Source organism: Myotis nattereri (genome assembly GCF_964212035.1).
Source record: "Myotis nattereri genome assembly, chromosome: 21".
Classification (NCBI taxonomy): domain Eukaryota; kingdom Metazoa; phylum Chordata; class Mammalia; order Chiroptera; family Vespertilionidae; genus Myotis; species Myotis nattereri.
In genome coordinates, this window is record NC_138097.1 from 9,595,016 (window position 1) to 9,607,969 (window position 12,954).

A 12,954-nucleotide genomic window follows, 5' to 3' on the forward strand; every position below is an offset into this window, starting at 1 on the left:
AGCGGCCAGGAAACAGTTATTGTTTGACAGGAAAATGCTGAGGCTGGTTAATGATAAACCTCCCTCCCTCCCTTGGTTTTTCTCTCTTAACACAACATCCAATCTCAAAATGTTTAGCAACCATGAATATGATTTAAATGTATTTCTACTGCGATTAGGCATGCTCTTTGGAAGGGAGGCATGACGTCACTGACTACGTTCCGGGACTACAGAGGATGGCTACGTTCCTAGAGCTGGGCTGTATATCGCACCTACCAATTACTCCCTCCCCGATTCCCCCTATGCAGAAAATTGTAACCAGACACTCCGACTTCCGGAGAGACCAGGGTCCAGGACCCCCTGGTATGTGGTGACCCCAAATGGTACCTGGTGGGCATGTACCACCCGAATCACCCCCTGCATATTCTCCCTAAACCTCCAGCCCTTGGCCTGGCTCTGCCCTAACTTGCTGGGCCACTGTGGCCAGGTCACTGCTCCTCTGGGGTGACCCCCTGTAGTATAAAGGGAGGCCCAAGATCGCTGAGCATCCTCGTAGCCTATGATGGGCTATGAATTCATGGTTCTGAAGGGTGCTTAGGGGAGAGATGCAAGTTGCAGGTCTGTGCACATTCTTATAGAAAGGGAGAAAAGAGCAAGGATGCAGCTAACAGAACTAAAAGCAAACCGCTAAGCCAAGCCATCCTCCTGCCAGGGCCCCTCCCAGCAACCCCCGCCCAGAACCCCCGCCCATACAGCTGCTTCTGGAACCCCCGCCCAGGCCTGGGCCACACAGCTGGCTCGGGCTCCCCACTAGCTGGAGGTGCCTGGAAGAGGCTGCTAAAGGCCTGTGGGCCAACAGTCAGCTGACCTGAAAGGCAAAGACATCCTTGATCAGAGCTTCCCCAAACACGAATTTGGAGCCGGCCTTGGTGTAGCCCAGGAAGGTCTGAAAGTAGAAAACAAAACAAAATGAAATCCAGAGTGAGCCCATGAGGGAGGGAGGGAGGGAGGAAACAGTGGCAGGTTGGTCCCAGGACGAGGCCCCCAGGCCTTGGCCTTGTAGGGGCTGGACACCACGTGAAAGTGTATGTCGTTAAAGCCCCATTGATGGCCACTCTCTCCAAAAGATACACCCTTTCAATAAAGTTTAAAGAAATGCTCTGAGATGAGAGTTATTTAGAGAATAAATAAACAACAAAGGGAGCCAAACAGTGAGAGGTGAGACGGCTGTCAAGGGCTGCCTCACCTGCCGGCCTGCTACCCCTTCCCTCCTGACCAAGGGCACAGCCCCCATCTGTCCCTGCCCCAGGCTCTTGGCTTTGGTGTTTGAATCTGGCCACACTTCCACAGAAGACCTGATTTAGGTCCGGAACTTGCATTGTGGCTGCAGGGACAAGTCACTTCTCCTGTCCAGGCCTCAGCGTCCCCATCTATAAAATGGGGAACACGACCTGAGTAGCAGCTCTGTCTCCTCTGCTCCAACACCTGCACGGAGCCAGAGCCCGGACACACAGGGCTTTCTCCTCCGGGGCACGTGGAAATGCGTGCCTTCAGGGCTGAGTACAGGATTAACCTTTTGTCTGCCGTAATTCATATTTTACAAAGTAAGTCATGATGGTTGCACAACAATGTGAATAAACTCAATGACATTTAAAAATGGTTAAAATGGGCCCTAGCTGGTTTGGCTCAGTGGATAGAGCATCAGCCTGCGGACTGGAGGGTCCCGGGTTCGATTCCCGTCAAGGCACATGCCCGGGTTGCGGGCTCAATCCCCAGTAGGAGGTGTGCAGGAGGCAGCCGATCAATGATTCTCTCTCATCATTGATGTTTCAATCTCTCTTCCCCTCTTCCTTAATCTCTGAAATAAATAAAAATATATTTAAAAAATAAAAATGGCTAAATTGGTAACTGTTACGTGTATTTACTAGAATAAAAAATGAAATTTAGAAAGTATAACTTCAATAGACTAAACATTGTCTTTAAACACACACATACACAAAGTAAATAATTTGCAATATTCTAAGCACTCCCAATATACATTCCACGTCACTGATGACTGCCAAGGACCGCATGCCTCTCTCCGGTATCAGACCCAGCCTCTGAGGGGACTGCTCTGTCCGGGGGCACCAGGACTGAGGGAAGTACCAGCTGCACAGCCTAGCCCCCAGCTACCCACTTGGTCTGGGGCCCACTACACACCAACCATCTTGGTCCCAATCCCTCTCTGAGGCCTCACCTCCCACTGTCCCCCAACAGAATGGTGTCTCATTCCCTGGCAACCCAAGATGCCCTGGGAAGCCGGGCTCCACGTACACACCTGGATCTGGTCGCCCAGCCACTTGAATGCAATAAATCCAGGTTCTGTTCTGATGACAAAGAGGCCAAGTACAAACTGTAGCCCAAGACCCCAGGACACGGTCCGCCAAGACACCTGCCGGCGATACAGAAAGGTCCTGGTGAGCTCAGCTCCCCGGGGGCACCCACCGGGGACAGGGTGGGGTGAGAGCAGAGGCCAGGGGGCTGCTCTGAGGGGCTACGGGCGCTTTAGCCTGCCTGTAGGATAGGGCTGGACCCAGCCAGGGGTTGGACCTATTGCCAGTGGTCACATCCTTCCTGGAGTTCATAATAGGCCACACCCTTGGCGGCAGTGAGACTGGGGCAGCAGGCAGGAGTGGGCAGGTCTAACCGAGGACCCATGTAAGCCTTCACCAGCTTTGGGCATGCCATGGCACTTGGTCCCAGGTCATCACTGGGTGGGCGGAATTGTAGCCTCAGGGTCGGGCCTCAGTGTAACCTTCGTCTGCCTGGACCCTCCCCCCATTCGTCCTCCATAGGCAGGGACCCCGTTGCCCTAATCTCCCTCTGTCAATGTTCTCACTCCAGCAGCAGGGAGCAGGATGCCTCTCAGCATTTAATGATTCTTTAGTGGTGATCCCCAAACTCAGGAGTGCATCAGGATCTCTGGGGGGCCTGGCTGGAGCCGGGGGTGAGAGAGGGGGGAGTGGGGAGGAGGTGAGGTGTTAACCACACTGTGAAACCAGGAGGGGTCCTGATATTGGGGTGGTAGCATTGCCAAGGAGGCAGCGGGAGAGGAAGGGCTGAGCCCCACTCACGCCTGACAACTAAGCACTCACTGCACGGTGATGCTTTGAGCAGGCAAAGAGGATGCCAATGAACACGCAGACTCCTGCAAAGGACACCAGCTGCTCAGGCCGCTGGGAGGTGTCCAGAGCCAGCCACAGGACCAGGCCCAGGAAAGCAGCGAGGGCTAGACCCCTGCAGGGGAAAGGCAGAAAGACATCACCCTCAGCATCTTCCCCAACCCCACACAGGAGACCACCTGGGCTCCAGGGAAAGCACACTCAGGTCTGGTGGGAGGAGAGAGCTGTGTGACTTCAGGAAAACCACCTAACCTCTCTGAGTCTAATTTACTCACTGGGAAAAGGAGGCCAAAGGCTCCCCATTTCTCAGGGTTGGGAGGGGACTAAATACTAAATACAGTGAGATCACATCCCACCATTATACACTCTGTACGTGTTGTTAGGCCCGGCCGGCACGGCCAGTGGTTGAGTGCTGACCTATGACCCAGGAGGTCAGGGTTTGATTCCCAGTTAGGGCACATGCCCGGATTGCAGGCCCAACCCCCAATAGGGGGCATGCAGGAGGCAGGTGGTCAATGATTCTCTCTCATCATTGATGTTTTTATTTCTCTCTCTCTCTTCCTTCCTCTCTGAAATCAATAAAAATATACTTTAAAAAAATTCTCTGTTGCCCTGGCCGATGTGGCTCATGAGTTAGAGCATCGGCCCATGGACTGAAGGGTCTCAGGTTCGATTCATAGTCAAGGGCACCTACATGGGTTGCAGGTTTGATCCCTGGTCCCAGTAGGGGTGTATGTCTCTCTCACATCGATGTTTCTTTCTCTTTCTCTCTCCCTTTCCTTTGCCCTCTCTCTTTCCCTCCTTTCCTCCCTTCTAGTTTCTGAAAATCAATGGAAAAAATATCCTTGGGTGAGGATTATTAACAACAACAAAATCCCCTGAGGCTACCTAAAAGTAATGACACCTGGACCCTAGCCCAGCCTGCTGATTCAGACTCCAGGGTGGTCACCCTGCAGCTACATGTCTCACACAGGCCCCTGATGATCTGATAGGCCCTCCCTGCCCGGATGAGCTGGGATCTCTTACTTTAGGAAACTGCTGAGTCCTGTTCTCTGCTGTCAGTCAGCTGTAGTAACTGGGGCAGAGACCAGACAGGAACTGGCAAATCTCCACAAAGATTGCTGCCACCTTTGAAGCCACCCGGCGAAGCTTGCCCTGGGGCTTCCAAAAGGCAAGCAGGGTGGAGTATGCTCCCCATGGCACAGGAACTGGCTGGTGGGATGGCCCGAGGCCCTGCTCACCCAGCCCTGGCTGTGCCCCCAGAGCTGACTCAGAGGCCCTCAGTCAATGTGCCCCACTCCTTCTCACCCCGCCCTACCTGGGGGCTGTGAGCTCACTCACCTCTTAAACCAGAGGCTCCGGCGGCGGGAATGCCCCCAAGGCGTGGCACACCTCAGCAGGTTTGGTCCCAGCCGCCTCTTCAACAGGCTGTAGGCCAAGAAGGCCAGGACCACACAGGTGAGGACAAACAGGGGCAGGGCCCTCTGGAAATTCAGGATGCAAGCAGTCAACAGGAAGGCCCCGAACGCTGGCAGTGGGAGGGGAAGGTACAAGAAGGGGGGGTCAGTGATGGCATGGGTCTCTGCGGGCCCCTGCAGCCCCGCCTTCCGGCTCCAACTGCCCCATCCAGAACTTGGAGGGCAGGAACTTCACCCAACCCCTCTGAGCCTCAGTTCCTCACCTGGAAGTGCCAACAATCATCCCTCCTGTGCTGAGGGTTGTTACCGAGGTCACTGATAGAGTGGTGTATAAGGGCTCTGCAAGCTGCAAAGTGCTGAACAACATGAGCGTGAGCGAGGAGATGTGTTCGGAAGAAGCTAGACCAGTGATGGCGAACCTTTTGAGCTCGGTGTGTCAGCATTTTGAAAAACCTTAACTTAACTCTGGTGCCGTGTCACATAGAGACATTTTTTGATATTTGCAACCATAGTAAAACACTTACATTTTTGATATTTATTTTATTTTTTTTATTTTATTTTTTTTTTTCTTCTTTCTATTTTTTTTTTATTTTTATTTTTTTTAATTAAATCTTTATTGTTCAGATTATTACATTTGTTCCTCTTTTTTCCCCCCATAACTCCCCTTCTCCCAGTTCCCGCCCCACCATCCGCAATCACTCCCCACCCACTGTCCTCATCCATAGGTGCACGATTTTTGTCCAGTCTCTTCCCGCATCTCCCACACCCCTTTCCCCCCCAAGAATAGTCAGTCCATTCCCTTTCTATGTCCCTCACTCTATTATAATCACCAGTTCATTCTGTTCATCGGATTATTTATTCACTTGATTCTTAGATTCACTTGTTGATAGATGCATATTTGTTGTTCATAATTTGTATCTTTACCTTTTTCTTCCTCTTCCTCTTCTTAAAGGATACCTTTCAGCATTTCATATAATCCTGATTTGGTGGTGATGAACTCCTTTAGCTTTTCCTTATCTGTGAAGCTCTTTATCTGACCTTCAATTCTGAATGATAGCTTTGCTGGATAAAGTAATCTTGGTTGTAGGTTCTTGGTATTCATCACTTTGAATATTTCTTGCCACTCCCTTCTGGCCTGCAAAGTTTCTGTTGAGAAATCAGCTGACAGTCGTATGGGTATTCCCTTGTAGGTAACTGAGTTTCTTTCTCTTGCTGTTTTTAAGATTCTCTCTTTATCTTTTGCTCTTGGCATTTTAATTATGATGTGTCTTGGTGTGGTCCTCTTTGGATTCCTTTTGTTTGGGGTTCTCCGCACTTCTTGGACCTGTAAGTCCATTTCTTTCACCAGGTGAGGGAAGTTTTCTGTCATTATTTCTTCAAATAGGTTTTCAATATCTTGCTCTCTCTCATCTTCTGGCACCCCTATAATTCTGATGTTGGTACGCCTGAAGCTGTCCCAGAGGCTCCTTACACTATCCTCGCATTTTTGGATTCTTTTTTCATTTTGCTTTTCCGGTTGGGTGTTTTTTGCTTCCTCGCATTTCAAATCATTGACTTGATTCTTGCGCTCCTCTGTTCTGCTGTCGGGAGTCTGTATAATATTCTTTATTTCAGTCAGTGTATGCTTAATTTCTAGTTGATTCCCCAATATAACATCGAGGGTCTCATTAGTTTTCTTGTAGATCTCATTAAGTTTATCGGCGGCTTCTAAACAGTTCTTGAGAGACCTTAAAAGTGTGGATCTGAACTCTAGATCTTCCATTGACAATTTTTTCCTGTTTCTTTGTCTCTGCATTTTGTTATGCTTCCTTGGTGCACCCCCTAGTGGTCTTTGTTCGTGGTTTTATAGTTAAATCTTGATTGTTGTAGCTAATTCCAGGGAGGGTTTGACCTCCAGGCCAAGTGGCTATGAGAATCAGCTGTGTCAGCAGTGAGAGAACTTCTGTCCTCTAGGGAGGTGCTAATCTGGCGTTTGCCTGAGGCTATCCGGCAAATGCCTCTGTGCAGGGCTTGGGCGGGGCGGGTCGCACAGTATCAATAGGGTGGGCAGGAGAGAGCAGTGATGGCGGCTCTCAGTCCTGTCCCCAGGGGCTCTGCCTCTCTGAGTCCCAGCACCCGCTGCAAAGCTCGGAGAGAAAGCTGCACTCGCTCTGACCGAAGCCAGGCAGTCCCGCTTCGCCCGTTTGAGTCTGGGTCCCTAAAGACTCGCCCGGATCTGGAGTTCAGAGTCTGCGACTCCCTCCCGATTGAAAACGCCAACCGCACCCTCCGCCGCCAGCCCGCTCCGCGCACTCCGCACCTCAGAATTTGACTTCAGCACTGCGCCTCCTCTGAGTGTCCGTATGCGTTTCTCTTTCCTCCTAGTTGTAGGACTTCCACTCAGCCAGCGTTCCAGTGGTTTTGGGTGATGTCCGTTCTGTCTTTTAGTTTCACTTTTGAAGTAGTTGTTCAAAGCAGCAAACTCCGGCGTTAACCTATGCCGCCATCTTGGTTCTCCCGATATTTATTTTATATATTTAAATGCCATTTAACATAGAAAAATCAACCAAAAAAATGAGTTCGCGTGTCACCTCTGACACGCGTGTCATAGGTTCGCCATCATTGACTGCTAGACAGTGTGGCTTCTTCTAGCGTCGAAAGAGTGCCTGCTATGCTCCAGAGCTCACTGGGTTCCAATGAGGACAGAGTAAATGAGTCAGATACTCCAGGAAGGCGTCCCCTTATTTGTGCCAGGATTCCCTTCTGAAGTATTAATCAGTGACATTTTCTTCCTGGAATTTCCTTCTCCCCCTTTGCCCTCCTCCCCTTCGAGGAGCTAAACCAGTCTGTTCCAGTCTGCTATGCCTCCAGAAAGGAATATGAGCCCGGCCAGTGTGGTTCAGTGATTGAGCATCGACCTGTGAACCAGAAGGCCACAGTTTGATTCCCAGTCAGGACACATGCCCGGGTTGCGGGCTCGATCCCCAGTAGGGGATGCGCAGGAGGCAGCCGATCAATGATTCTCTCTCATCATTAATGTTTCTCTCTCTCTCTCTTCCTCTTCCTTTCTCTCTGAAATCAATAAAAATATTTTTTTTTAAAGAAAGGAATATGATAGTAGATAGTAGATAGATAGTGGATAGTAGATAGAGGGGAAATATCTCTCCCTGGCTTATGAGTTTCAAAAGCCAGGGCTCTTGAAGAATGGGAAGATACGTGTAGCCTTTCCACTGGATAACAGATGTGAGATGAAACACTGTAAGTGTAAGCTCTACTCGACCCCCTCTGCTACCAGACTAATTGGAGAGTCTGCACTTGGCTTTCTCCCACATTTATGTAATCGTCCTTTCGTTCCCTCCTTAATCTCAAATGCATAAAAGAAACTGCAAACTGTTAGTCTCAGAAGTATTTTTCTCAGTCCGTGGAGATCTTGCTTGCAGGCAGGCATATCTCTGTTTGACTCAAATAAAGTATCATAAAAACACTCTACAGGTTTGGATGTTCTTACATCGATGCAATATCAGCCCTTTCTCATCTGTCCAGCCTCATCCTCTGGCTCCTTGTCTAGAACATTACCCTCTGGCCACACTAGGCTGTTGATCAGCTCCCTGTTCACAGCCTGTCCCTTTTCACTCTTGCTCCTGGGGTTCCTCTGCATGGACTACCTCTCACTCCTTGTTGTCCTTCCCCTCCACCTGGCCAACCTGTGAGACTCAGATGCCACCTCCTCCTGGAAGTCCTCCCTGATCACCCCATCCTTCCTTGGTGCTCCCAGAGGGCAAGCTGCACTATGTGGACATAGTTGCTGTCCTCTCCCTAACTGATCAGAGTGCCTTGGGAACAACATCTGGTCTGCCTTAATTCTGCTGGCCCTGCTGCTGGCATGCTCAGCCCTGAGCTGTTGCTCAACAAAGCTCTGTTGAATTACTGGGTAAGTGAACGACCCTGCCCTGAGACATGGATGGCTGGGGTGGAGATGGCTGAAATGGGTGGGCGGGGTGGGTGGGGCTGGGCCCAGGCTCACCAGTGCAGAGCAGGCCTATGCAGATCCATCGGAACAGTTGTGCGTGCTCCCTGTAGAAGCGCCTCACTCTCAGGGCGGCCTGCAGGGTACTCCTAGGGAGAAGACCAGAGGGTCCACAAGTGGCCCCCAGACTCCCGTCCCCATGGGGATCCTCAGCACCTCCAGGTAGAAGCTGCTCCAATAAAATGGTGACCTGGGGTGAGCCAGGCACTGGCCTTGACATCCCACAGTGAGGAAGAGCAACCCCAGCCCAGAGCAAACCAAGGAAAGGCTCAGGCTACTCAGCACCACCCCAGTGATAACCCTGCCTGCAGAGCTGGAGGGGAATGACCTGCCAACAGGAAGAACTTACCAGCAACCAGCTACCAAACAACGTGCACAAATCATGCCGGCTGCCTCCCTCCTGTCCCATGGAACAAGGTGGAGAGGCTCTCACCTCTGCATTTACTCCCTTGGGGCCCGGGACACTCCTCGCTGAGTCAGTAGTCCTTCCGGAGACATGGGGACAGCCCTCTTTATGCTCCAGCTGTGACCCCACTGCCTTCCAGGCCCAGTGCAATGCCAGTTCTTGCCTGGTCATTTGGTCACTGGCCTAGCCCTGCAGTAGAGGCTGGAATCTGAATAGCCGATGGGGTCCCACAGGCTGCACACTCAGAGCTCATTAGGCATCAGCTGCTGTTTTAAGGACCCTCTCTTCCCTCTCTCTGTCCCATCTCCCACCTCCTAAGTGCATCTTCCCCAATCTCGCTCCAAGACAGACAGATGGAACCCCCGCCTCCTGTTCTCCTCAACTCAGGACTGGCCAGTGAGGGCCCCAATGGGCCTAGGTATTGGGAAGCCTAGTTCTCGGCTCCTACTTGCTGCCTGTGTGGCCTGGGCCCATCCCTTTCCTTCAGCCTTCCCATGTGAAAAGGGGGGCCTGCCCAAGTCCAGGGGTTTTCAAACTAAGCCTCGAGGTTCCCAAGGTACCCAGAGACTGAATGGCTAAGAGGGGGGCCAGTCTGGTTTGGGGGCCCCATCCAAATTAAACCATGAGCAGCCCCGCAGCATAGTTTGGGGTTTCCAGTGGGATTTCACTCTGGCTGCTTCAAATCAGGTTGGGAGCCTTGGGCTTGGCGCACTCATTTGCTAAATCGTGTTTTCTCCTTCCTCCAGCAAAGATACAGGGAGTTGCCTTTCTCCCTGGCAGAGAGCATGCTCCCACCCCTGCTCCCCACCCCTGCTCCCTGTGGTGGCCTCCTCTCCTACCCGGCCTGCGTCCCCTCCTGGAGACCACCTACCTTCCTGAGAGGGGCTCCTGGCTGGCTCCGTTCAAATTGTTCCTGTCTTCCGCATGGTTCAAGTCGCTGCCCAGGGGCTGGCCTTCCTCCTAAAGCCACCAGAGCGTGACCACAGTGTCCCCGCCACCCCAAGTGAGAACTGCAGCTGGGGGCCCATAGTGGGAGAGGCCCTGGCTGCCACCAGGAATGGGCTGGGGTGGGGGGTGGGCTTTTGCACAGGAAGTAATTAGAGGGCAACTGAAATTCTGCAGGGCATGCATTGAGCACCTACTGTGTGCTGGGCTCTGTGCTAGGGAGGGACACTCAGCTGTGCCTGAGCTGTGGCTGGTGGGAGTCCCAAGCAGGGCCTCCTGGTCACGCAGCCCCAGGACACAAATAACCTCACAGTCTGTGGAGTTAGGTTCTGACATGTAGCGGGGTTACTCTTGCAAATTACGATGTGAAAGGTGCACCCTGGGTTGTGCAAGTGGTGAAGGGGAGGGAACTAGGGGAGGGAAGAGGGTGTCATTTTAGGCTCCAGAGTTCTGGGTGGTGGGCCCCAACCTGGCCATTCCACAGCAAGGACAAGCCTGCCAGCTCCTCAAAGGCTGAGACTTCCTCAGGGACCCTCACCCCCATGCCACCCCCACCCCCACATGCTTTCTCTTCCTCATCCTTTAAATCACAGCCCGACGGCTCCTCCTTGTTGAGACCTTCCTGACCTTTCAGACTAGGGCAGGCCCTACTGGCATGTGGTGGGCACACAACAAGTGTTTAAGAAGTGAAATAAGGGGCTGCTCTGCACTGAGGAGGCCAGCACACAGGGGAGTGGGGTGGGGGGGCGTGGGGATCCTAATTGTTGAAGTAACAAGGTGAGGTGTGGGGAGGAAATGAAAGAATATGGTGAACAAAGGCCCTTCCCACTAGGGGACCAAAATGGGACTGCGGAAGGGGACAGACCAGCTCATCCCCCATGTCGGCCACGGCTGCGAGAGAGACAGACTCTCTGGGTCTTGTTGTGTCGTCCTCCATGTGCCAGACCTTCCAGCTGAAAGACAGAGTGAGGCCCAAAGCTGAAAGGGGGAAGGCCAGGCAGGACCCAGGGAGGGGCCTGAGGAAGGGAAGGGGATGGGAAGGGAGAGGGCTGGCAGGGGGGACCAGACAACTAGCATAGCTGCTACCATCCCAGAACTCAACCCTCATCATGGCTGGGGGCCATGGCCATGATTCCCCAAGGACAGAGGAAGGCATCCCTTCCTGCACTCACTTCTGAACCTGTGAGAGGCAAGTTCTCAGAAACCCCGAGTCCAGGCAGAAGCGAAGAAAGTCTGCCCCCCGGCACAGGGAAGAGAAGGAAGGAATTCTGCGTAGCACATAGGTGTTCCTGATACAGGTATTTTTGTGAAGAGAGGCCCTAGCTTTCAATGCTCCCCACAATAGGTTAAAACCATTGCCATTGCCCAGCTGGAGCCGAGTGGCTCAGTGGTTGAGCATCGACCTATGAACCAGAAGGTCGTGGTTCGATTCCTGATCAAGGGGCACATGCCCAGGTTGCAGGCTCGATCCCCAGTGTGAGGCGTGCAGGAGGCAGCCAGTCAATGATTCTCTCTCATCATTGATGTTTCCATCTCTCTCTCTCTCCCTCTCCTTCTCCCTGCCTCTCTGAAATCAATAAAAATACATTATATAAAAAAAAAAAAACAACACCATTGCCATTAAGTGATATTTTCATTGTATTGTACTGTCCCACCTCTGAAAGGTGGAGACACAATGTCCTGAAGACTTCATTCTAGTCCTTGTACCCAATTGTACCTGAAATCAGCCCTACCCCAGAGGGACTTTGCAATTACTGATAGTACCTCCCTTCCCCCAACTGGTGGGCGGAGTATGACTTAACCTGCAGCCTGGAAACACCTGAGCGACTAACCATGTACCTTATATGGATGATACATTGAACCACCAATCAACACCTGCCAAATCCCCTAAGCCCTTGTTCCTATATGGAACATACATTAAGCGACCAATCAGCACGTGCCGAGTATACTAAGCCCCCATTCCTTCCCTTTCCGCCCCTCAAAAGGCGAGCTCACCTCTGCACGAGTTGCTGTCCTCCCCTTGCGAGACAGCCCTGCAGGTCTTCTCTAATAAAGCCTGTAGTCCTTGTTTTCGGCCTCTGTCTGATCTTTCGATTACAAGAGCCAATACTGTCCTTTTTCTTTCTTTCTTTTTTTTTTTAACTGAAGCTCAGTTCATAGGCTTAAACTCACCTTAAGTGAGAGCCCTGAGACCCCATATCTCCCCATATCTTCCCTCTTTTTTTCTTCCCCTTGGGTGGCAACCTACACTATCCAAACAGCAGCCCGGTTAAGCTCACAGAACCAGGGGTGTGCACACAAGAGCAGCAACAGCTGTGGAAGGGCACCCACACGTGCAGCCTGGGGAAGCCCAGCTACCCATGCACACGCAGACACAGACACACAGCCGCACGGAGAGAGGCAAGATCCTCTTCCTACTCACATATCTGTGGTAAACAAGCCACTCTCCGGGGCAGGCGGCAGCGTGTTTTTCTGTGAAGACAGGCTGTGTGCAACGTGCTTTCACTTTAGCCTGAGTTCTCATTTTAAGGGGAATTCCGGGGCAGAGTTCAGATTTGACGTGGGTTGGGCGTCCCACACAACAAAGGAAGTTAAAAATTCCCCTAATGTGAAACTTTCAGAGATGACCACCACAGAGTTTGTGGCATTTTCTGTCGAGACTTTTTTCTTAAGTGAATACTACTAAATGTCATTCATTTTACAAAAGGGGCTCAGACTATACCAGCTTTTTTGCAACTTGCTTTTCTGGGCAGACATCCACACTTTGCCCTGCCCACTCGGGGCGGGGGGGGGGGGGGGTGGCAATGTGCTGTCTTGATTCTATTAAAAGTAATAAACAGGAACTCATTTAAAAGGGCGTGGGTTCGTGGGTTCCTGTAGCCCAGCGGGAAGACGTCTCTGTTTATCTTAGCTTTCCAGAATTCCTCTTCTACGAAAGAATTTCCTCCCTTTGTTGGAACTTCGAATGGTTTGCTATTAGGCTAGGCAGCAATTGTCCTGAATGGCAATTCTTTGTTTTTCCCAAATAAACCCATTTTG

The 12,954-nt window shown here is 51.6% G+C and overlaps 1 protein-coding gene across 2 annotated transcripts in view; it reads right to left on the bottom strand.

Moving 5' to 3' along the window:
* Positions 1–12,448, bottom strand: part of SLC28A1 (solute carrier family 28 member 1) — a 37,160-nt gene extending 24,712 nt beyond the window's left edge. The window contains exons 1-8 of one of the 2 annotated variants that reach the window (XM_081114728.1): positions 12,338–12,448; positions 10,781–10,868; positions 9,842–9,930; positions 8,562–8,653; positions 4,482–4,668; positions 3,114–3,255; positions 2,297–2,410; positions 848–925 (exon numbers count right to left, since the gene is read on the bottom strand). In XM_081114728.1, coding sequence (XP_080970854.1) covers positions 848–925; positions 2,297–2,410; positions 3,114–3,255; positions 4,482–4,668; positions 8,562–8,653; positions 9,842–9,930; positions 10,781–10,852 — 774 coding nt within the window. In that variant the 5' untranslated portion in view covers positions 10,853–10,868; positions 12,338–12,448. Of the gene's footprint in view, positions 1–847; positions 926–2,296; positions 2,411–3,113; positions 3,256–4,481; positions 4,669–8,561; positions 8,654–9,841; positions 9,931–10,780; positions 10,869–11,910; positions 12,102–12,337 lie in introns of those variants that run through there. The other variant, XM_081114727.1, reaches the window with a different exon arrangement.
* Between the last annotated feature and the right edge of the window lie 506 nt (positions 12,449–12,954).